The following is a 25,463-nucleotide window of genomic DNA, read 5'->3' as shown; positions in this document are numbered from 1 at the left end:
GCTCTCCATGTTAGAGCCGAGAAAGTCTTTGTGTGGGTCAGGGTCCACCTTGAGCTGTGGCACTTGCGGATTTCTGGGATGTGATAAGCTAGCCCACAAGTACGATGGTTGTTTAAAAAACATGCTTGCTTCTTCTGTATTCGATGGTATTTAGCCTAAGCCTGAGCCTAAGTGCCACTTTCTTGAGTGTTCTTTTAGGTCTGGTCAACTCACTGCCATCCACACTGCATTCTGATCATGTGCCCCATTAGAGAGCATGTGTGTGTGTGTGTGTGTGTGTGTGTGTGTGTGTGTGTGTGACACACACACTTTCTCTATCTCTCTCACACACACACACGCCCCATGACCGAAACATCTCTACTACATGAGCCCTCCCCACCCAGCCTCGGGAAGGCCTGGGGGGCTTTCTCAGACTGTTCTCACACCCCTGGAAGGGCTGCCTCCAGCTGACCTAGAATTTGCTCTGAAAGGATTCTATAACGGCCTTTGCTGTGGAGAGGTACTCAGTAACAACAAACAGTGACTTATTCTTACAGGTTTGTTAATAATTTCTAGCAGAATAAAACTTACTTTATGAACACTAAGGGAGACCACGGGACTAAACTTTCTGAACTTGAAGTGCCAAGTGAGGAGTCTAAAATTATCCTGGAAAATGGATGTAAGTGAAGGGAGGGAGTATGTTGCTTTCTGAGCCTCCTCTCTGGACGTATCTCAGTGTGTGCTACGGACAGATTAAAAGCTCCTACGGGAAGGCCAGTCTATGGTTTTAAGGAAGCTCTGACGTTTTGATCGAGTGTGGACAGGAGATTCTGAATGAGATGTGTCTAGCCCACCACAAAAATCATGGGTTTTCCGAGCAAGGAGGGGGGTCACTTGGGATGGTTGCATCCAATCGGCTCATGTTGGAGATGGGAGACAGAAGCACAGGGAGGGTAAGTGGTTTTCCAGCTGATGCGGCTACAGCAGCAGAAAGAGAAGCCAGGTCCCTCCACTGTCTGTTCCTAACACTCGGCTTCTTTATTTTCTCTTTTAGGCTCATTTCATCCTGCATAACCCACACCACCTCCCTTGTCAAACCTGGAGTGGACACTGGTGTCTTACAAAAGTGCCTTTCTGCTCCCTGGCTCTGCTGGGGACAGTGCAAGGGAAGGGTTTCCCGGAGCCAGATGGACCTGAGTTTGAATACCACCCCTGCTCCTTGTCCTGCGCCCTTGGACATGTTACCCTCCTCACCGACCTTTGACTTGTTATCTGTGAATTGCAGAAATCGGCTTCGTAGATGTGCTCAGAAGTGAACGAATCAGAGGCTGTCAGCGCCAGGCCCCAAACCATCGAGAGTAAGTAGTACCTGTTATTTTACTAATAACCCCCTTCCAGGCAGCCCCATCCTGGGAATGTTCCCTCCATACAGCCAGTTAATCACACATACCCAGACCCTAGTCACCCTGGACATCTCCCTCTTCTCACCTGGCCCTCTGTGACACATCACCAAACCCTGTCATTTTAATCTGAATGGTTCTCGAACTCATCCATTTCTCTCCATTTGCCCCATCACCACCCCTGCCTGAGCACCTGTTTTGGGAGCCTGGACTGGCATCTGAGCCCCTAGATGATCTCCTCACATTCTCTCTGGCCTTCCTGCAGGCCATTCCCCACACACTTGTGGGAGAGCTTTTGGAAAACATGCACCTGATCCAGTTCATCCTCTGCCTGCCCAGGGCTTCCTTTTCTTTAAGTATAAACATCAAAATTTGTACCCAGCCCAGGACACCTGCCTTCCATCCCTTCCCACTCACTGCTTATCCTTTTCCAACAACCAGCACAAACACTGGATCCTCAGGAAAGGGACTGTATCCCCTGAACCCTCCGTGAGGTCCTCTGCCCTGGGCTCTCATGGGAGCATGTCCCCTTCCTTCAAAGCACATGGCGCCCCCATTGCTAATTTGACAGGACTCATTATTTCAGGAATGTGCATCCTCATTGGGCTATGAGCTCTGTGGGTAAGAGGAGTGAGGGGTTGTGTTCACTTTCTCTAAGGATGAATAAATAAATAAACAGATGCATGACTGAGAGGGAAGGAGGGACAGAGGGGCAGCGTAGTAACTAGATGTCCTCATTTTATAGATGGCCAAACTGAGGTTCCAGAAGGTGTGTGATTTTCTGAGGTTTCAGAGCCAGCATATGATATGGCCTGGATACCAGGGGTTGGATCTAAGCTTAGTGTTCTGAGGTTTCAGAGCCAGCAAATAATATGGCCTGGATACCAGGGGTTGTATCTAAGCTTAGTGTTCTTTCTCTATACACCACCAGGTTGCTCTGGACACCAGCACCCACATCTCTCCCTTTAAAATCCAACTTTCTTCACTTTAACCAGTGGCTCAGCAAAAAGATTTGTGGTTTTTTTTTTTTAAATGGGAGGCTATGAGGGTATGGGAGGGGCCGTAATTGGTACATGAAAAAAGAAGAAATTGCAAGTTGATACATTGGATATTCTGAGCTAAGGAAAAAAAAAAAAAAAGACCATGAAAAGGCACAGAACTTGTTGCTATTTAGACCAAGTATAACCACGTTTCTAGAACTGTTTCTACGGGTCTGAGGATAGTAGATTAAGGGCAACTGACTTGGCAAAAGGCCTAGACCTGTTTTCAGATGCTCTTAGGTTAGAAAAAATAAGGACAGTTAAAAAGCCCCAATGAGGACACTATACCAACATGACTGATAAAAATGGAACAGACTTCTATGAGTCATTTGTAGCTTTAAATACTATAGAAAAAAAAGAATTTATAAAACATGCCCAAACAGCCTCCCTTTGATGTGGCGAGCCCTTTTAAAACCACATTGTTCAAATTTATGTTAAAATGCAAACCCTTCATGTTTACAATGGTACTCTTGGAGGAATGCAATATAAAAGTACAACTGTTAAATTTCAAAGACAAGACTTATAACCCCAGAACAATAGGGCATTCCCAGTGCAAATTTATGAGCTGTTAAACCTCAAAAGGTTTCTTCAATTAGCAGTGAAGGCTTTTGACATATTTGCAGCCTGATATAGGGGCTGCTCTTTATATAATTTGGGGTGTACTGCTTTTATCAGAACTTTTCCTTACTTTTATTGACCTCGGCCGACAACTATTGTGCTTCTCTCTGCACAGCGTTTGATCCTGCTAATTATGCTGTGAGGCCGGGACGGCATTTCACGGTTTACCATTGCTCCTGGGGCGCGCTACAAATTATACATAATGCATTGCATTGTAATTGCTGCATTGTGAACTTGGCTCGCCTTTCCAACATAAAATACCGACATCCAAGTAGTTTTATTATAAAAAAAAAAAAAAAAACCATAAGGGATTCTTTCGGATTATAAACATCTGAAGACATAACATTCTCATGAATTCCAGCTGGCTATTTTGGACACACAGAGGGCAGGCCAGGCTGAAAAGCAAAGCAAATATACTTCATATTAATGTTTACAGAGAAAAAAGAGGAGGCAGTCATAAAGGCAAGACTCGACTGAATGCAAAACGAAACGGAGGGGGCACAAGCTGAAGTGGGGACAGAAGTCCAAACCGAGAAAGCAGAGATGCACATTCTCAGGATGGTCCCTTTGCCTCACTGTGCCTGGAGGTCCTCATTTCAGAAACAAAGGCGCAGAACCAAATGACCACAAAAGTCTCCTTTTCCCCCAAGACAGGGGCCTCGGGAGAGCAGTGGCTTGTTTTCCGAGTCCAGTTTGTAGGAACCTGTGTCTTGTACCAAACATGGGGCCTTGTGCCGGTGCCCTACTGCTTTGGGGGCCCTTAGAATAAGACAATGCCTCCTCTTTAAGGGGCAGGAGGTGGGGTGGCTGCATGAACGGAGCTGCAAGTTTTCTCTATGCAGTACCACCAGGTGGAAACAAAATCACAAGAATGACATCATGGTCAGTGAGGCTCACCGCCGCTGCTTGCACGCCCCGGGCCAGAAGTCCCCGCCCCAGACACCCCACAGCCGGCTACCTGGAGCTCCGGGCCTGCGGTTCCTGTACCAAGCAACACCGAAGAACCAGGCGACTACTCATCCTCGCTTCTCCCCTCCCTCCAAAATGAGACGGTAACATGATCTATGAATTCAGACCAGTTCCTTTTCACCTCCTTTCAGGGAGAAGAATGTTCTAGAAGAGCTTAAGTGGAGGTGGCACTCAATCTGAGCACATTCTGCACCAGTGAGGATGCCATTATCAAAGAAGGGGCTTCAGGGGTGTGGTGAGGCTGGGGTGGGGTGGGTGTGGGTCTTAGTAATTCCTGACAAATCATCACGATCTGAGGACATGCCCATCCCTTGCTCGCTGCAGTGGCTGCAGTTAGGAAGTCAATGACTAGGCATCCTTGTTTCTCTTGCCTAATAAGTGGGCGGGGGGGGGGGGTGCGGATTATGTCCAAGATCCAGGATGAGCGGAGGGCACAGGCTGCCCCTGCAGGCCCTGCCTGGAAGCTATGTTTGGGCTGGCCCCCAGGGGACAGCGGCCAGTTCTATCACACCTCACAGTGTCCCTCGTGCCAAAGGCTCAGGAGGTCACATCCTTGCTCCAATCCACACCTGGTCTCCAAAGAATCGAGACTTGTAACCAGTCAGGTGGGCCATGCCAGTGGAGGCAGAAAGGCTGACTACTTGAACTGAGCCCACTAGTGGGACTGCTCTCGTATTTTCTCCGTTGCTCAGACCTAGAGAAGGAACACAGCACCTCGGCTTCCGTCAGCTTTACTCCTGCAGCCAGACGCACTCAGCGGAGCCCTCGGGGGCGCGTTTTCAGCTCTTGCTTCCTGTGGGCAGAGGCGGAACTTGACTTGTGTGTATGGCGATCTCTTCTTAACTATTTGCTAAATCATATGTAGTTTCTATAGGCATCACCTCAACTTTTAATGTGCTTGGATAAAAGGCAATAGTTGAGGAGTCTATGTTTAGATCATTGTTGAAAATTCTAAGCCTAATAGATTTTCAAGGACTCCTTCTTTGTGTAGAAATACACCCATGTCCATGCCCTTCTGCACTAGGCAACGCTGGACGGTGTCTTTGCATCCAAGCAGACTTCCCTGTTCTGCACCAAACTGCCGCCTTTCATTAAGAGCCCGGGTGGCTCAGTCGGTTGAGTGTCTGCCTTCGGCTCAAGGTCATGATCTCAAGGTCCTGGGATCAAGCCCCATGTTGGGCTCCTCGCTGAGCGGGGAGTCTGCTTTTCCCTCTCCAGCCCACCCCATCATGCTCACTCTCGTGCTCTCTCTCTCAAAAAAATAAATTCTTAAAAATAAAGAAGAGAGAGAAAGAGATTAACCAACAGTTTCTGCTATCTAGCTGGGATTGGCCTGGCTTCTGAGGGCTCCGAGGGGAAATGAGAAAGTGTCAGGAAAATCAAGAACTGGCTCACTCCAGGAGGAAGGGCCCTTCCTCAAGGAGATGACCACTCCTGAGTGAGGGCCTCAGGGGCATCTACTCCACTTGGTCCTGTCAAAAAGCATTTCTCCTTATGCTCTTTTATCCTCCTGGCACCACATTAATCCCTCGGAGACCCCACAAAAGCCTGGGTCTGAAGGCTCATGTGTTAGAAATGGAACTGCCAATTAAAGGAAAGGAATAAGCTGCAGCTTTAAAAACACAACTCCCCCCCCACACACACTATGAGACCCGATTTCCCCCCTTGCCCTCCACAGGGTCACAGCAGTGAAGGAGTTGGGGCAGCTGGCATTGATGTTGGTCCATATGTAGCCATCAGACCAGCCGACCCAGGCCTCATCTGTGCCACGGGAGCCCAGTCTGAAGAGATGTATGGCCTAAAAACGGTAAAGGGGGCATCACATCACCTACCTGCAAGGCCAGGGACCCTCCGGGAGCAACTCCAATTACAGGACAATGCCCTTGTCACCACTGCCATGATGGGTCACTCACTGCTGGGAGCAGGCCCCCACCTTGCCCTCAGTGATGGGTACCAGTCATTAAGAGTATCCTCATGCCTGGAAGGAAATCCCTATGCATGTCACTTCCGGGGTAAACTTCTATTTATTTTTCAACTAAATAGAAGAATCAAACAGCCAGATGTCCCTTCTGTACGTCTTTATTAACCAACAAGAGACCTGACAGCTGTCACCACCTGGATCTTCGGGACTCAAAAAAAGCAACACACAACACCGTGGGGCCAGGCCCTGGCTCAGCTGAATCACATCCACAGCCTACGCTCACCACTGCACCCAGAGACCCGCCGTTCCAGGGCCTGACACTGAAAAGGTCCTGGGAGTCAAATGTTAACTCCAGGAAAATTTGGTGGAAAGTCAACGTGCTCTCAAATTGCGGTTCTACTGCGTGATGATCCACCTCGTCTGATAACCTTTGGCAAACTAGGAAACTCACCTTCTTCTTCCTACTGGTGATAGCTGACAATGTTGTGTGCCTATGGTGTGTCAGGTGCGGAGTGAGGCACTGAACGTGCATCATGTGCTAGGACTCAGCCGGTAACAGCCAGGAGAGCAAACAGCTAGTTTGCTCCTTCTCATCTCTCTGATCTCCTTGATTTCGGTTTATAGTTTGTAATTTCTAATTCCCCGAGAGTTTCTGAGGCTGCCTGAAATGTCAGCAAGTTGCCTCCCCTGCTTTCCTTAATTTATATGATGACCATTACCTGAAAACACCACCTGTGTGTCAGGCACCATTCTAGATTAAGGACAAATAAGGTAGTCTCTTCTCTTAGGAGCCCATGTAAACCTAAGATGAACACGGATATATGGTGTAAATGAGTACATATATTCACATCCATGAGACCTGTGCACTACAACCAATATTAAACATACATAGAATTTCTAAAGCTAACAAGGCCACCTAGACATCCCCTGGTCTCACAGATCCTGAAACAGTTCAGAAAAGCTAAGAAGACTTTCCCAGGTCCCTCAGTAAGCCTGCAGTAACTCTGGAACTAGAACTTACTGACTACACATTCCTACTGACTACACACATGCCTATGAGTCAGCGCTCCAACAACATATGTGCTCCAACAAGGCTTCCAGCAAAAGGGGTCACTCCAATGGCTTGGATGGCCACAAGGCATTGCCACTCTTGCTCACATAACACATAACCCAACTCCGTTAGAACACTAGCTTCTCTTTGATGTTGGGCCACAAACACTCAAACATGCAGTTGATGGGCAGTTAAACTCCCCTCAAAGAGTTCTGTGTTCCTCAACTAACCACTCCCCACCAACCTGGTTTAATGGCGAGCACACGGTACAGCTGATTTCAAACCACACTTCAGACCTATATTTGACATCAAAGTATGTTTAGAACTTTCGAGGGTTGGGCGTACAACGGTAGGAATCCAAACTATTTATTCAGATTGTTATACCCAGTGCCGTGTAAATGGCATCTTTGACTCTGGCCACTCCTCAAGGCCTCGGATACTGGGGAAGGATGCCAGAGCGTGGCGAGGCTGTGAGGCGGCCTCCCCACAGACCCTGCAAGCCCTCAGGTCCAGTACATGCCCAGCAGCCATTCTACCTGATGGTTCCCCTGAAGAGAAAAGGGGACTCTCAATAGGGAACAGCTGGATGGGTCAACAGTCAGGATTATGATTTTAGGACAGGATACTCTATTGGCCTGAGAACGGTTCTAAGGCTCACAGAAATGCTGGAGGCGGATACGATCAGTGGCAATTCTGTCCATGAACGGAGCAGCTAAGCCTTCTTCCCATTCGGTTTTTACTCCTGATGGCAATGATGATGACAATCACAACAGACCTGGTGTTTTCAAGAAAGACAATCTCTAGAACTTTTAGGGCTGATTTCCTCATGGTCTAATTTACCACCTTCTCTAAAAAAGAAAACAACTCAAATATAAAATATTAGAAGAGTTCTTGCTGAAGGGGGCTGGGCAGGGAAGAAAGAGTCAGTGGGAGAGGTGACATTTAGGAACTGCTCTGAGAAATACTCCCAAGGCAATGGAGCTTTACTCTAAATAAATACCAATCTCCCACTGGGGATAGTTCTAGGTAAATGGCAAAGCATAGGAGGAAGCAGAGTAGGAGGCCTCCAAAGAGGTCCATGAGGAACAAGTATTCCCAGTGACCATTCACATAAGAATGGATCCCCTTTTCTGGGGTGAAATCAGGTTTGAGGAAGAAAGGATGGCTCTTTAGATAATCCTAGTTTCTCCCTTCCTCATTTAGTCCCTTTGTATTTCTTTCTTTCATAAGGAAGGGGCTCTCTCTCTCTCTCTCTCTAGCTTTCTGCCATGTTTAGTGGGTCACTTGCTAACAGAACCTAGAACTTTCAAGAAAAATGAAAATTCAGCACCTTGGATTAAAAAAAAGGCACAGAGTCAAATGTTTTAACACATTTGAAATGACACAAAGTAGGGCTCCAAAAGGTAAAAGCCCACAAAGGTCCTCAAACATCCCCACATGATGGATAGAACATCTCTCCTTTCATACAGCTTATAATCTAGTGGGGTCAGAGGCACATACCAACAACCACCACCTCCTTGTGAAAGATCTGAGAAAGTAACTTCTCTGAACCTCAGTTTCCTTATGAAAAAAACAACTGACCCAAAGCCATAAACCACTGCCTTCAGGGCAGTTTTGGGGATTGAGTTAAAAACAAACAAGAAGATGGGAAAGTATTTCACAAGTTCAAACTGATGACATGTAAAGTTTTAACTCCTTAAATCTTGGGACCTCTGGGTGATAAATGTCTCTTACTATGTTTGCTGCTGTGCACCTGCTGCCTATGAAGAATTGGTACTCAGAACAGACAAATCTCTACCGAACCCTAAAAATAAGGCCTCTCTGGTGCCCTTTTGTAGCCAACAGATGTTGCTGATGGACAGACACACATAACTAGGATGCTTCATGCACAGACCAATCTTGGTCCATATCACAAGACTTCAAAGAGACAGGGGTTTGGAAAAAAAAAAAAAAAAAAAAAAGCTTTTTTTGGGGAAAAACATGAAACTATTTTTCAGTTGGCTTCAGTCCTAAGCAGACACCACCACTTATTTGCCCTAAGAATGAAAAGCCATACTGCTCCTAAATTCAATTTTATTTCTCTCTTGTAGACATTTTATGAAACACCTAAATCCTCCCAGCTGGCAGTGCTAGTAGATATAAGGGGAAAATGAACTCAGTTTCAGAAAGAAAGGATAACGCCGCAGAGCTTAGAAATATATCGTAAGAGGCTGTCTGGTTTCCCCCTTCTTTCTCATGGGCACCCGTTTGGGGAGCAGCGTGGGTGAGGGCTAGGGTGGGATATGACCAGGTTCAAAGCAGCCCAGGACACAAGAGAAGACACTGAAGGAGGAAAACATTTGTAGACTCGTGTGAAGAGAAAACTGGCTGCTTCAAATGTGTTAGACTAGACCGTCCTTCTGGCTTCGAGATCCCCTTTGTGTCTCACCACAGGATGTGTTAAGATGATGTGCAGTGTGTTTAAATAAAACAAGAAAACAAACCAAGAAAAATTTAGCGTTATGAAGAAGGAAAATCTCCTAAAAATACTTTACTACGACTTCAAACATGAAATCACATTTACAAAATAACATTTTAATGACTTAGGCGTAAGTGACTCAGGAACATATGGATTAAATTTCCTTCAAAATGCATATGGCTTGAACAATTAGGGGGGAACTTGCTTGGCAAAATTAGCTTGGTTTGTAGAGCACAGCTCTGGAAAAAGGAGAAAAAAGTGTGTCAAACTGTACTCACTGTAGCATCCCTTTCTGGAGCTTTCTTTGGTGACTGAGTCAATTGGCTACAAGAGCCATTACCTAAGAAACTTGGAACAACTTTCTTGGAAATGGCTTAATTCTTTTTTCCTTATTTAGGCAAAGTATTCAATAAGTTTATAGTAAATGACTCTCCTTCACCCCCAATATTGCATCAAAAATAGAGGTCTGCTTCTGTAAAAAAATGTTGAGTCGTCTTAGGCCCAGAGCAAATGGTGACTGTATCTTTTTGACAATGGGCATGGCTATGTATACAGAGATATTATTTCCTTTCAATCCATTTGGAACAAACTTTAGAGAATACCTTCTCCCCTTCCCCAAATTAAAGATGCTAATTTTAGGCAAAGCCCACAACAATCAGGCTCTGTTTTACCTGTCTAGCCTTTTTTGAGTGTGACTTTTGTTTGTTTTTTGCTTTGTTACCAAACTTCATATGCAAATACTACCACCACCACCACTGTAAAATACCCTAACATTCATAGTGTTTACTGATTCCAAAATGTACCCTCAAATATCATCTCATTCCTCCCTAGGGAACAGTCATGAGGAGTATTCAACCCAATTTTTTGATAAGGAAACAGAGATCAGGTTCAGAGAAAGGTTGTAGAGCACCTACTAGCCAGTGTGCTAACACCAACTGTACATTCCTGTCTTGGTATCTTTTACTGTTTACTTTTATTTATTTTTATTTTAGAGAAAGAGTGAGAGCAGAGAGGGGATGAAAAGGGGTAAAGGGAGACAGAGAATCTCAAATAGGCTCCACACTGGGTGTGGAGCCCATCATGGGGCTGAATCTCATGACCCTGAGGATCATGACCTGAGCTTAAATCAAGAGTCAGATGTTCAACTGACTGAGCCACCCAGGTACCCCAATTCATTTTTATTAATATTTAATACTCTCTGGAAGACCTATTCTCTTTAGTCACACATCTGAGAATTTCCACTCTTTAAGGACTGGAACAAATGCCACACATTTCAAGATATGATCCTTGAACACTCAGTCTCTAGTGTGATGGTCTTTTTTTTAATGTGTCAACTGGGCCCAGCTGCGGTCTGCAGTTACTCAATCAAGCACTACCTGGGATGCTGTTGTGAAGGTATTCAAGACATGATTAAAGTCTATAATCAGTTGACTTTAAAGGAGATTGTTCTAGATAATCTGGGTGGGGCTAATCCAGAAAGGCCCTAAAACCAGAGCTGAGATTTCCTTGAAAAAATAAATTCCACCTTTGGATTGCAGCTTTCACACATGCCTGAGAATTTCAGTCCACCAGCCCTGCAGGCATGCTCTACAGATTTCAGACTTGCCTGTTTAGCGCCTTCAATTGCATAAGCCAATTCCTTGCAATGAATCTCCTAACAAATGTCTCCCACTGGTTATTTCTCTGGTTGAAACTTGAGTAATTTCCCAGGTAACTCTTCCTCTCTGTTCCTATCATTTTATGATTCTTAAGCCATTTCTATAACTCACTGCTGGTTCTATAAGTTCTTTGCAGGCAGGCCTGGGCTTCAGACATCTCTGCAAGGCACATAGCACTTAGCCTTACATATGAATAAATATTCGCTGGGAGAATTAAATTATATAATGCAAAAGCAGAAGAGATAGTGCTCCATCCTCCTGTGAAATAAGTAAACCTGATTACGTGCTCACGGGGAAATAGGACAAGCAAAGGGAGGGTCATAGCCTTACAGGTGATGATTTCACCAAGGAGATATTTCTGTCACCTATGAACAGGTTGCTGGTTTCTCCTCACTGGACAGGACAATCCTCTGCAAGCAGGACAGTTAACACTCCTGAGCCTGAGGCACTGAATGATGATTACAACCTTTCTACTTTTACCCTGTCAATGTGACAACAAAAAAGCTCTCACAGACACATTTCCAAATGAGCCCCCTGCAGGGGGCATACTATACTTATCAAAAATTGCCTTCTCAGCATTGTAACAATTAAAATTTATCAAAATACAGAGTGAGCAATTATGCCAACAATGGCTTCTCCTAAAACAAGCTGCAGAATTATAGGTTGCAAAAGTAGAAGTATACTAACAGGTCATCATGAATGCCATAAAGTGATCATATGCAGCAAGTCATAGGCAGGATAAGTGTTCTTAACTTTAGACACTTTACCCATGCTAAGGATATAAATCTCTTTAGTAATTCAAAAAACACTTAGGATCCCTTCTGTGAGCCAGGAACTAATTGTTACTAGTTCATGAGAAAGTAGCTAGAAAGATTTTCGTGGAGTGCAGAGGGTACATTTGGGATGTCCTGACTTAAAATATTAGTTATGTGGCATGCATGGGATTCATTCTTGGGGACCTGGGGGCCTCATAAAGAGGTGATCCATCTTCTACATCACCTTCTCAAAGTGATTTCCAGACCAGTATCAAAGCATCATCTGGGAACTTGTTAGAAAAGCAAATTCTCAGACCCCATTCCAGACCTGCTAATTCAGGAGCTCTGGGAATGGGGCATTCTGCTTAGCGTCTGAGAATTTCTATTTCTAACAAGTCCCAGGACACACTTTGAGAAACTGTGCTCTACTGCATTAGGACAATGGCCACTAACCACATGTGGCTATTTACATTTAAATGGATTCAGATTAAGTAAAATAAAAATTCAGTTGCTCAGTTGTATTAACTACAGCAGCCCCACTTATCCATAGTTTTGCTTCTGCTGTTAACCATGTATTGTCATGAGGTCAACAGTAGACCAAGGCTACATCACATCATTCTACTTCACCTCATCTTATAGGCATCTTATCATCTTGCATCATCACAAGAAGGCTGAGTATGATATTTTGAGAGAGAGAGACCACATTCACTTGGCTTTGTACTGTAGTCTATTGTCGCAATCCTTCTAAATTACTATTGCTGTTCATCTCTTACTGTGCCTAATTTCTAAATTAAACTTTACCATAGGTATGTATGTATAGGAAAAAACATGCAGGGTTTGGTACTACCTGTGGTCTCAGACATCCACCCCTCAAGGTTAAAGGGAACCACTGTACATTTGCAGGGCTTAGCACATGTAGCTAGTGGCTACTACACTGGACATGGAAGACACAGATCATGTCCATCATTGCAGAAAGTTCTATTGTACGATGCTGCTCTAGAATTACTGACAAGCCCCTCCTAGGAGAACCTATCCATATATAGTCAGGTATTATAGGCAGAGAAGAGACCAATTTCATAATTCTCAAGGCCAGATGGTCTAAGTCAAAGGCAAAAAACTGCTTTGTGATGAAGTTTGCGTCTCATATGGGCAACTCACTATAGCTCCAGGATGAGTAACATCAGGGGTTTGTTTATTTAACAATATCTAAGGCTGGGGAGTCTGGTAGTAGCAATGCAGCCGATGTCAATTATCATGTTCCTTTTCATTAATTATCAGGGGTAGAGGTGGGGGTTAAGAAACTCAAGCCTTTAAAAGCACAGGACCCCTGTTCTAACTCTGATGGAACAAGAGACAAAAGTGGAATCTATATGGCACCAGCAACTGTTCATTTCCTGAAGCAGCTGTTACCAAGGTCAATCCTGACGTTGGCCTTGCTGAATCCAGGACCCATTTCTCAGCCGTCATCCCACAAGGACTACAAGAGGCATCTGGCACAGCTGAGTACTCCTTCCTCCTGGACTTATCTCCAAGGAGCCACTGTCTCTTCTCCATTTTCTCCCCATTTTGCTGGTCCCTTCTTCTCACTTTCCTTTGCTGGTATCTTCTTTTCTCTCCATGCTTCATGTTGGACATGCAGGCACTGGGTCCTTGATCCTTTTCTCTATTTACACTTACTTCCTTGGAGATTCCATCCAGCTTCAGGAATATAAATACCATTTATGCCATGCTGGTGGCTTGCAAACCTATTTCCAAACACAACTGTCATCTGGCCTCATATAAACCACCTCCTCACTGTCTCTACATGGAGCTTTCATTATCCTCTCGCTCTCTCCAGGTCCAAGACTGAACTGTTTTTTCCCTACAAATCTGTTCTCTCTGCATGTTCAGGTTAATGGAAATTCCAACTTCCCAGTGCCCTCAGCCAAAACCTTAGTCCCCTCTCTCTCTTCTTTCTCTTACCATCACAACTATTCTGTCAAAAAATCCTTCTGGACCACCTTCAAAACGTACTCAGAAGCTGACCTCTTTGCATCTCCTCCAAGGCACCTGATGGGAGTTGTGGCCTCTCTTGCCTGGAGTGATGCAATTGACTGATCTGTCATTGGGTTTGGGGTCCACCATCTTGAGATTGTTAACTTAATTACATCTGCAAAGGTTCTTCCTCCAGATATGGTCACATTCGGATGGGGTCTTTTGGGAGTCACCACTCAACCCACTATGCTACCTTACAGACCATTCTCAACACAGCAGCCCAAATGATCCTTTAGAAAGCTAAATTATGTTACTCTGCTGCCCAAAACCCTCTAATGGTCCCATCTCAGAGAAAAACAAAAGTGCTTTGACTGGCCTAAAAGGCTCTATGTGATCTGGCTCTTCTTTCTCCATCTTCACCTACCTTCTGGGCACAGACAGCACTGGCTCAGACTAGTGCACATGGAAGGAAGTGGAAGAATGTGAGCCATGTTTTGAATCAGCATCAAGAGGACTCGGTTATTGGACGCCTGGGTGGCTCAGTGGTTGAGCATCTGACTTTGGCTCAGTTTGTGATCCTGGGATCCTGGGATCGAGTTCTGCATCTGGGACTTCTCTGTCTGCTATTTCTCTGCCTTTATATGCCTCTCATGAATTAAAAAAAAAAAAAAAAAAAAACTTAAGAAATACAGAGGACTTGGTTATTGACAATACTTGATGAGGAATAAATCAGGGAGGTAGAAAGGTATTATGAATTCAGTTTTGTACATGCTGTATTTGGGATGTCCTTGAGTGGGTTATATATAATATCAGAAGCTTAAAAAGAGATCTGAGCTGTGGAGATAAATCTGGAAGTTGTTGGCATATAAGCAGTAACTGAAGCTTTGGGAAAAGAAAAGAACACCTAGGGGCGAATGGGTGGCATAGTCGGTTGAGCAACCAACTCTTGATTTTGACTTTTGGGGTCCTAGAACCAAACCCCACATGGGCTCTATGCTCAGTGTGTAGTCTGCCTGGGATTCTCTCTCCCTCTGCCCCTCCTGCTCATGTTCTTTCCACCTCTCTCTCAAATAATTAAAAAAAAAATAAAAAGAACACCTAGGATGAAGTCATTAGGAAAACTGGTATTCAAAAGTCAATTCAAAGAGGTGCACCTGCCAAGGAAACAGGCCAGAACAGCAGCCAGAAAACCAGGGGAGTGGGCATCAGGGGGGAAGGGAGGCAAAAGGTGGGGTTTCAAGACAGGGTGATTAGCTTTGGTAGGAGAATGTGGGGAAGAAAAATGATCCCAGGCTTTAAGTACACTGAGGTCACTGGAGAACTTGTCTAGAGCTGGGTGATTAATTAATGGTGGCCATACCATGATGAAATGAAGAGGTGGCAAGATTCGGAGTTGAAGAAGTCAAGAGATAAGCAACTGGCTGGAGGCTGTCAAGGGAAGAAAGTGGCAGGTGAGTGAAAGGCAGCTGTGTTACCGTTCTCTTTCTTTGGGGATGCGGCAGGAAGGAGGCTAGTATATGTTTCGATGTTGATAGGAAGGATCCAGTAGAGGCCGACAGGCTGAAGACAGAGGGAGAAAGGGATGATCAGGAACAAAAGATTTTCCTGAGAACAATGATAAGAAAGAGACCTCCCCACCCAGTTGTCAGGAGGGATGAGTTAAGTATGGGAATGGGTACAGGTAAGTTTGTAGTTTGTTTGTTTGTTTGTTTTTAAAGATATATGGGAGAGAGAGAGAAAGAGCGAGTGCAGGCATGCACATATGTGGGAGGAAGTGCAGAGGGAAAGAATCTCAGGCAGACTCCTCAAAGAGTGTGGAGGCTGATGCAGGGCCCGATCCCAGGACTCCAAGACCAACCATGACCTGAACCAAACCAAGCCAGATGCTTGACAGACTAAGCCACCCAGGTACCCCAAGTTGACAGGAGACTGATGTCATTACCTACAGGTGGATTTTATTTTCTCTGGGCAGTCAAGGCCAGGAGGGATGCTGACATGTATTATAATAGGCTCAGACTCTTCTGCTGGGTCGGAGGAGTCTCCAATCAGACTCAGCTGGCAGATGGAGGGTCTGAGAAGCCTATTGGCTGGGCTCATTCAAATCTGTGGTTGTTTCCAGATAGATGGAAGGAGGACCGAGCAGCAAGGGCATAGGCAATATTTGTAAGACAGTAACTGAAACAACGGACCAGAAAGCTAAGCAGGGTGGGGAAGCAAGAGAGCCCCCCAGGAGATTGTCGACAATATCTGGAGATACTTTTGGCTGTCACAACTCGGGGGAAGGATGTATCCATCCACTGGGTGGGGGACAGGTGCTTCTCAACATCCTATGATGCACAGGACAGCTCCATGCCACCCCATTAAGGGGACTAATCTGGACCAAGATGTCAACAGTGTTAAAGAAACCCTACTCCAGAGCAAAGCTCCTTGAAAATGCAGGCCATTTACATCAGACAGAAGAGGGCTCAACTGGGTATTGAAGTAACAAACTATCTTCAAATTTTCTGTACCAGAGACATTCCAACGGCCTAAACTAAACCAACTTAGTTTTCAGGAAAGGCATCAAACCAAGTACGCAGAAAAGTACAATGTTTAGATACTTAAAGAAACCTATGGATGCCCTTGACTTCTCTTGCCTTCCTTGCCCAGCTTTCCCCAGCCTCTCGTTTACTTCTTTCCCACATGCTAGAGAATTAAGTTCTAATGATACATTCATCTTGACAAAATTCCTTTACTGGAAGTAAATGTGAAAGTCTGAAGAATTTAGTAAGACAGCCTTTTTGCCTGTATACAGAAATGATGAAAGACGAGGCCACGATTAAATTCCAAGCAGAGTAACATAATTAGCAAATTTATGAATGGGTCTTCTTTTCATGGTTCCACTGTCAGGACTAATTACTTGTATTAATTAGAACTGTCAACACATGAATATGCTCATGGAGGCTGCTTCCTATGGTAAAATACGAGACTTGTAAATATCAAGACACTTGGAAAGATGCAAAGACTTTCATTTATTAGCAGCTCTAAATGATGTGGAGGCACCCGGCTACACAGTGAGCCTTGGGAATTGACTGTAAATAGATTCCTAGTTAATGAATTTGCTGTTTGTTCTTCCTTGCTTAGGCATTAGTCTCCATGTAGCCTTTGGATGAAGCAGCCAAGACATCACTACTTTGGCAGGACCATCACAAGGATAAGAAAAGAGTTCACATGTTACTGGAGAACTGCAAAGAGTAGCCAGGATGGTTAAGGTGGGAAAGATAGCTGGGAGGAGGGGGGCTAAAAACCATAGTTGGATCACCACTTTTAACTCTGTGTGACCCTGGGTAAGTGGACAAGTTACTTAGCCTTGTGGTGCCTTGGTTTCCTCACCTGAAAAATGGGGTTAGAGACAGGGCTTGTCCAGAGTCGTGGTGAGCCTCCAATGAGTCCATACACGCAAGGGGCTTCAAGCACTAGCTCTTCTTACTGTTTTCATAACCACTGCCATCTGCGATGGGGGCAGAGACAGAAGTGAACACTCCCAGAAGGAGATCCTTGGAGTGACCTGCATGGTGATGAAGAGCTCTGGAGTCAGATAGGGCTCGATTCATACCTTGACTCTATTACATTTAATTTCTAAGCCTCAACTGTTGCCCATCTAGATTGGAAGACCTTGCAAACAGTATATGGAAAAAAAAGGCATGTAATGTATTCATTCTGCTGGGCCCATAAGAAGCTTGCTAAATGTTAGTGGCTGAAGTGTCCATTACCATTATTACCTTTCAGGAGAAATCTCCAAAGTTGAAATGGATGCCAAAAGAAAGGTTTGGGTGAGTGATCTAAGATAAGTGGAGAGAGCAAACATGTGGAAAAGGAGAAAGGAAAACCAAGTGGTGGGAAGAGGAGTTTGAGCAAGTGCCTTCTATGCCAGGTGTCCTTCATCCCCTGTCTCAGGTGGCTACCAAGCGCCACAAGCAAGGCTTAACTCCCCAGCCACAAAATCCCCATAAATCCCTTAATTACCCTGTTCATTGGTGAAGGAGAGACAGCTGGGATTCCAACTGGGGCCTGACTGCCTGTGAAGCCCAGACCCATACCGTGTTGAGGCGGGAAAACAAGGTTGCAAAGGGCTTCATCACAGGTGGAGGGGTATACAGATGCTAAGCTCCTTCTGCTTGCTTTTTCCTTTTTCCCTTTTCCCCTTCACATATAAAAAAATAATAACCGAATTCTTGATAGGCAAAGTTTGTTCTGGCCGGTTGGCTAAACTTTACCTGATAACTACCATAAAATACCATAAAATGTTACATAAGGGTCAGTTAATCAAGTCGTTTCAGTTTTAATCCCCTTCAGTACCAACTTGGCAACAGTCCACAAAAGACAGAATTATTCTGTGTTTTATCTGACAAGGTCCTTCCAGAGACTCCTATTTCTGACAGTGTGAAGATGGCCCGTCTGACAGGCAGTGCAGGGGAGCGTTCCAGAAATGACCGAAGGACGTATCTGCTAAGGTCCCTCCTGATTCAAGGATCTTCTATTTCTGAATATAGCGAGATGCAGATGCTACAACGGATTTTGGTTGAAAATCCATTTCTGCATAAAAAATATAAAACTAGACAACTAATAAAATATGGTAAATTTGACCTTTAATCTCATCTTAAAAATCTTGCAATACCTTAAAACCAATCCAGCCAAAAATTTATAGCATCAGAATAATCAACATATAAAGAGAAAATCTAGTTGGTGAATGTTCTGGATAATTTCACAAGGATATTTGTTAAAATACAAGATAACAGAAAAACCCCTGCAGTTCCTAAAGACATATTAAAAAGCAAGCTGATGTATGCTGATCACTGGAAACTGTTAAAACTTATTTTAAGGATAGAACTCCCCACCTCTACTCTAGTTGCTCATTAGTGACTTTCAAAGCAAATATAGGCACCAAAGGATCCTATTGATGATCCTCTAAGGTAGTGGGGAATCTTTAGTAATGTGCATTATTGCTCTTCAAAGAACTCAGTTTTTTTTTATTGCATATTATGCTTAAAAATGAACTTGCATGATATGGTTAAAAACAGCTCTAAGCGGAGAGTGTAATGATGTGGATTCCAGGTCAAGCTCCAGGATGGATAAGCCATGTGGCTCTAGCCAGTAACAAACTTTTTCCCTAGGGTGCACACTGCCAAGGTGGTTAGGACTAGGCCATTCCTAAAGCCTTTACAGACTTAGAATCCCTGGAATAACTATGTTAGCAAGAACTCTCTGTAATTCTTATAAGGCCAAACCACTGCCACGGGGCTCGTAGACTAACAGTTCTGCACAGTTTCTGGAAGTGTCAACAGAGCTCTTTTTAATGGTGCAGCCGAGCCGTCAGGTTATAATCATCTCTAATTGGTGATCTCGTGAACTGCATCTTCCCTAACTTTTAGTGAAAAGGCCCGACAGTTTCATTCCTCTAAGAAGAAACATGTTAAAAGGCAAAATAATAATTAAAAAAAGCACTGTGAGCAATAATCATTGAAATTCACTGTGTTTATGTGAACATTCCTCATCAGTAAGATTTAAGTCTAGAGGACAGAATAAACAAAAACCAAACATGTTATTTTATAATTTCTTAATTGCATGAATTCCAATAAGAATTGGTATGTGATGTAAGATGGGCTTAATGGTTCTTCTTTTCTTTTCTTTTTTTTTTTTTTGGTCATGGAGACATGTTAAGAAACCACGTGCCACCCTTTCTTCCATCCTTCACATCCCTAAATGTTCCCAACCGGTCATTCCCCTTCCCTTCTACTAGCTATAATTTCATCTAGACAACAGCTATTCCTTACTGGCTCCCTCTCTCCATATACTCTTCCTCTTTCTCATACTTGACTAAGTTCTCTGAAAGCAGAAAATGTGTTCTTCATTGTCATTCTGGAGGAAGAGGGGTAGCCTATCTTGCTCATACTTGGCACAGTATGTTTTCCATATATTCTAAAGACAATATATAAAGAATTTAGAAATCTAGGTACTACTGAAGTGTGTGGTAGTATCTGCACCTCCAACTTAAGAAAAAAAAAACAAAGGTGCTCATTGCCTTCTGCTAGATAGAGCTCCTTGAGGAGCGATGCAGAGACAAATGGGAACCTCCCACTTTGGTCTTCAAGGATCTTTCCACCTGAGGACTAGGGGAGCTTGCAAAGCAATCCCAGTGCCTGGGACCCCACTGCCCTCTCTGTGCACACTCTCTTACCCCCACCTCACCGGCTATAGATCCCGGTTCATAATTTCAGAAAGCTCCCTGGATGATTCTAACAGGCAGGTGGCTGAATACCACCAAAATCTCTAAAACATCTCCTCTAGTTTCTTAACTACTAGTCAATTGTATGTTTGGTATTTCTGGAATTACAGTCCTTAGATGCACCCACAGCCACCATTCACTTATGGAAACACACAAGAGAACAATGGTTATTCTGTTTTCAGAAAACAAGTGAGGTCACTATAGTTAGGAATATATTCATAGTCTTCCTTGCTATTGGTGAGCTGTATCTTTCATAAAAATCCACTCTCCTTTATTCTTAATATTGCCTTTCTTGTATTTCCACTGAATTTAGAAGGTTTTGTCTACAGTTAGCTGTTACCTGTGGGTTGGAAAACATTTTGGGATTTCATATCCCCTGGACTCTCACATGTATCCAGTGCAGGTCCTGAAAAAACTCAACCATGAAATCTGCCACACAAATTCCCAGACAAAGCGTAAAGTCGGTCAAGAAGACCTAAGTTAACCTCTACTTGGAAAACTTAATTTGAAACTTTTTTGATATTTTACAGAACTCTGACTTGCTAAAAATTCTATAATTTCAATCCAATTAATATGAATACAAAAGAAATCACTAAGCTAATAAAGTACTAGCCACACTGCATAGAATATTAGTATTGTTATTGTTATTTAAAATATGATGATGACAATGCTACCGATACAGTATGAAAGGGGAAATAACAATGATTAAGTTCATAGACTCTAGAACCAAGATGTTTGGGGTCACATCTTGGCTCTACAACTTAACTAGCTTGTGTGACTGAGGTCGGCCTCCCTTTGGTTATTAGTCTCTGAAATGGGTAAACACTAAAACCCATTTCATTGTTGATGGATTACGTGAACACGTACATGCATGCATGTGTATATAAACATACAAAGTCACTTATGATCGTGTCTGTTATGCTAGGATTCACTTATATTCCATCTCTTGGGGCACCTGGGTGGCTCAGTGGTTGAGAGTCTGCCTTTGGCTCAGGTCATGATCCTGGGGTCCTGGGATCAAATCCCAGATCAGGCTCCCTGCAGGGAGCCTGCTTCTCCCTCTACCTATGTCTCTAACTCTCTCTGTCTCTCGTGAATAATTAAAATCTTAAAAAAAAAAAAAAAAGAATACCATCTCTCCCCCTGCAACCCAATCTGCACACACAGTGTGGTGATTTTAAGATCCCTATCTGCTCTTGTTGCTCCCCTACTTAAAACTCACTGTGGCTTCCACTGTCCCCAGGACCAACTACGAAACCCTTAAACACAGTGTACAGACATTCCCACCTGTCTTGCCACTTAGGGCTCCACCTGAAAAACAAATTGCCATCCCAGACAACTTAGTTTTTTCCAATAGGCCATCCTCACCTCTGAGGGTCTTTATCCATTTTCTCTCTTCCCCTCTTGGCGCCAATCCCTCACTACTCAGTGGTTGTGGTTCAGGGGGAAAACCACAATCCTGAGGAGCCATGGTCTAGAACCCACTAACTGAAATTTAGGGTCAATAATCCAGATCACCCCAAACTTAGATGTTATACGTTCATTCATAGAGAAAGGATCCTCATGACCTAAGCATTCCGCCTGCTGATCTTTAAGGCAATTAAGGTAACAGCAGGTGTTATGACGTCACTCCGTTACAGCCACTCTGGAGAAGATCCGAAGATCCATGAATTCTGAGTTTAGAGTAAATGGCATCCTCTCTGTATGCTTCTGTCTTTTGTCTGCTGTAGGTGCAATTCTGAAGTTATTTTCATGTTAAGGAGTTGTTTCTCTGTTCATGTAACTGCAGAGAGCAGAGCAAGGCATGCGTCTTAGAAAATACAAGTCTGAGTGTTTTTAAGGACACCGCTCATTTGATCTCATTATTCTGCCAGTTAATTGACAGGAAAGAATGTCCTAATTGCTCATTAACTCTGAAGATGTCCCCCTTGTATGGTGTCAAGGTCTAAGAGATACAGGGTACACAGCATCTGCACAACTGCTGCTGCTTTGAGGGACAAAGCATTAGTTTTCACGCAGCTAAAAAAACAGCAGATGTTTTTAATTTTGGCTTCAAACAATCTTATCTATAATACAGCAGAATTTGGTGGGGAGTTATTTTCTCCCCGGGCTAATAAGATGAACCACATTGCTGGTTAAATACCATTTTCTGGGGCCACATGACTTTTCACAACCACTGCTTATGGAAATCATTCTTGGTTTGATTGTAATCTGCCAAAATGGCAGCGGATTTTTAGAAGTGCCTCTGAGAAGGCACTCCCTGAAGTTCTTCCATTTCCACCCACCCCTGTCCCTATATGCAAGATCATAATGAGTAAAAGCCTAACAGAAACACACCATCAGCATAGGTGCAGCTCAGGTCCCTTCCTCAAAGCGTAACAAGAAATCCAGAATTTCACTAAACAGCTATGCCCCCATGCCGAGAAGAACGGTTTACATGTTCCTGTGATATATAAAACATTAAAATGACAATTAGCAAATAATTAGAGCTACCGAGGGCTAGGAAATGTCATAACATGACAACCATCATCGTGTCAAAGTTATGCTCAAAAATGGGCCTTGCTGAACCTGAATTATCTAAGTCAGGGGCTTATTCCCCTCTGCACCCCCAAATGTCTTACCAAAAAGCATCCTCCACATGACAGTAAATTACTTGAGGTTTAAAATTTATCTTTGTCACAGCAGTGTATGCCAAAAGAAGGGCCCTGCTAACCCCCAGAGACACAGCTTATTTAAAGTTATAATGAAGACAGCAGGTGTTCTATACAGATGTCACTTCTTCTAGAAGACACTTATTAAACACTTTATCTCCCTTAATGTCGAAGGACTAGCTACGTTTTATTTGCTTTCAGCATCACTGTAGCCAAAAGCAAATTGTTTCCTTTTAGTCTCACTGAGCTGAAAATTAAAAACTACTGGGCTTTGGGTTGTTTAGGTTGATTTGTAAAGAATTCTAAATGCAGTGATTCAAGAGTCAACCCATACTGTTTTCTAGTAACACAAAACTGTATTTTGCAATTCAAAAATGCTCTTCCAGAAAGTGTGCCAGACTTCTTCCCCTGGTGGCCCAAACCTCTGCATTCCAACTGCCACACAACCTTTCATGCAGATAAAGTGGAAAAGATAGGAAAGGACCACACTCGATAAAATATATGAAGCTTTACATTTCGTATACTGGCAGGTAAAATGGAACTGCCTGGTGGCATGGTCCCTAACCTGCATGCTAAAGCAGCCCCTAACTGGGACAGAGTCCAGTGTGTTCTGGAACCTTAAGAAAGAAATCACTGCACTAGGGAGGGAGCGTTAGCTACTGATAACAGGAGCAGTTAGCCTTCTTGTCTGAAGTGTGTGGATAACTTTAGCCTGGGAGGTTCAGAGTAGAGAGGAAAATGGAAAGAGGAGGAGACGCAGAAAGGAAAAGGGGAGACAGGGTCTGGAGAGATCCTAGTTCAGGACACTGGGCTCTGCTCAGTCTCCCCCATCACTCTGACTGCTCATCTGTAGCCTACAGAGCCTGGAGGGGAATGTAAGTGTCTCTGCATTTCTCTGCAACAACCTGATGCCTTCAACAGAATGGAGCTGTGGAGAACATCAGAGAAGGGCATGGCTAATATTGAATACTTTTTAGCAATGCACAGATTCATGTTAATGATATTTTTCCTTTCCTTTCTCTACATGATTCTGCAGAAATTTTAGTAAATGGAGTTAAGCCAAAATAAGCAAATAAAAGTCACCATAATCGTATTCTTGAGAAATAAGGATAAGTGGCATTTTGTTAAGGATTATCCCAACCTTTTTAAACTACATTTAGATCTCCTAAAAATAAATGAGTTGTTACTAAGAACACAGCTTGTATCCTTGCTTCTCATCTGATATACCATGAACCTGCTTCTCTGTCTTTTTAATGGCTGAGTATTATTCTACATCATGATGTATTTAACCTGTCCCTTATCGTGGCATGATTAGGCCATTTGCAATTTTTCCAAAGCAGATGATTACAATATAATTTTAATCAGCTTAATATTTATAGTAATCTTCATAACATTGCACAATTTCAGTCCTGTGTTACAACAAAAATAGATTTAAATAACACAGATGTGACACAGGAAGATTTCTTGTCCCTAATTGAGATTCATGAAGATATATAAATACATATTATGCATGACTCTCACATCTGGCTCTCCATAACTAAGTGCAACAGAATTATAAATAGTTCTGGACCCTTGGAGAACCGCCATGTGATGAAACTAGACCACTGTGAAAGTTATTTGTGATTCTATAATAAATGGAAACCAACATATGACTCTTGATTTTTCTTACCAGCAACACAACACAACAAAACGGATGGAAGATGGTGCATTTTCTGAGCGAGAGGACTTTGAGAGGCAGAGTGGATAGCAGTAGAAATTCCCACGGGAATAATTCCCTCTCACATGGAGAGGGAGAAATGTGTAACAGCCTAGTGTAAAATTCTGATGTCTTAAAGCCACACTTAATGTGAGCACATTTATTCTTTTGTTCTGAGTCATTTCTCTTCTAAAAGGAAAGCTACTGAACAAAAAATAGGGCCCTACTTAAATGAACGACACAAATATCCTTAATTAAAATGTCGCTAACGTGTCCATATTAGAAACAATATTTTCACGCCCATATGCTATAAATTTTGGTAGAAATGATAGCTCAGCAGATGATTTATGATTGTGTACAGCAAGCTTTTGTGTGTGTGTGTGTGTGTGTGTGTGTGTGTCCTATAAGGTACCTGAGATGCAGGTTTCTTATGTAAAAGGGTGTTCTTTCCCCACATGAACGATTTCGCAATTTTTAACTCTATCAGGATCTGTTGCCTAAACAAAACCAAAAATCAACCAAACAAAAGAACTTAGCTAATCATTTATGGACAGGTGAGGACCACAGTAAGAGAAATGTCATCGTTATTCTATAAGGAATACAGTCCTTCTGGATGTAGCCCAGACTGTTGTAGAGTGGCCACACTCATCTCAGTTTTCAGGATTCTGAATTCAGGAAGATCACAACAGCCAATCCCCCTCCCAGAATACAAACAAAATTCCAGCTCAATTATGTCCTGACTATATGGAAAAAAGTCTCTACTATAACTGACAAATTCAGTTGTGGCCTAGAAATGCTTTTTCTAAAGAGGTTCCACTTTATGATATAAAAGTGTCCCAACTAGGAACACAGAAGTCTGGCCTTCTTGCCTGGTGTTTATCACTTAGACTGTGACCCTGGGCAAATCATTTAATTGGTCTGTGCCGTCACTTCCCAATCTAAAAGAACAAAGATAATTACAAATGCTTATTTTGTAATGTGCTGTGTGGGTATGTGAACCCTCCTAGCACCATGGAGAGGCACTTCAT

The 25,463-nt window shown here is 43.4% G+C and overlaps 1 protein-coding gene and 1 long non-coding RNA gene across 21 annotated transcripts in view; one reads left to right on the top strand and one right to left on the bottom strand.

The window, feature by feature from the left end:
- RHBDD1 (rhomboid domain containing 1) overlaps window positions 1-25,463 on the bottom strand; it is a 124,975-nt gene that overhangs the window by 16,048 nt on the left and 83,464 nt on the right. The window contains exon 9 of one of the 18 annotated variants that reach the window (XM_077869025.1): window positions 17,264-17,313. The exons of the other annotated variants lie outside the window; for them this stretch is intronic. Coding sequence (XP_077725151.1) covers window positions 17,279-17,313 — 35 coding nt within the window. The 3' untranslated portion in view covers window positions 17,264-17,278. Of the gene's footprint in view, window positions 1-17,263; window positions 17,314-25,463 lie in introns of those variants that run through there. 18 annotated transcript variants of the gene reach the window in all.
- On the top strand, window positions 436-24,663 carry LOC144296121 (uncharacterized). Of its 3 annotated transcripts, none has more exons than XR_013363280.1 (3): window positions 436-536; window positions 1,034-1,337; window positions 3,153-4,241. It is a non-coding gene; the product is annotated as an uncharacterized LOC144296121 (long non-coding RNA). The 3 variants fall into 3 exon arrangements; XR_013363281.1 differs by lacking the exons at window positions 436-536; window positions 3,153-4,241 and adding exons at window positions 566-658; window positions 24,412-24,663; XR_013363279.1 differs by lacking the exon at window positions 436-536 and adding an exon at window positions 566-658.

This window comes from Canis aureus, chromosome 24 (genome assembly GCF_053574225.1).
Source record: "Canis aureus isolate CA01 chromosome 24, VMU_Caureus_v.1.0, whole genome shotgun sequence".
Classification (NCBI taxonomy): domain Eukaryota; kingdom Metazoa; phylum Chordata; class Mammalia; order Carnivora; family Canidae; genus Canis; species Canis aureus.
This window is presented reverse-complemented; position numbering and strand designations above follow the sequence as displayed.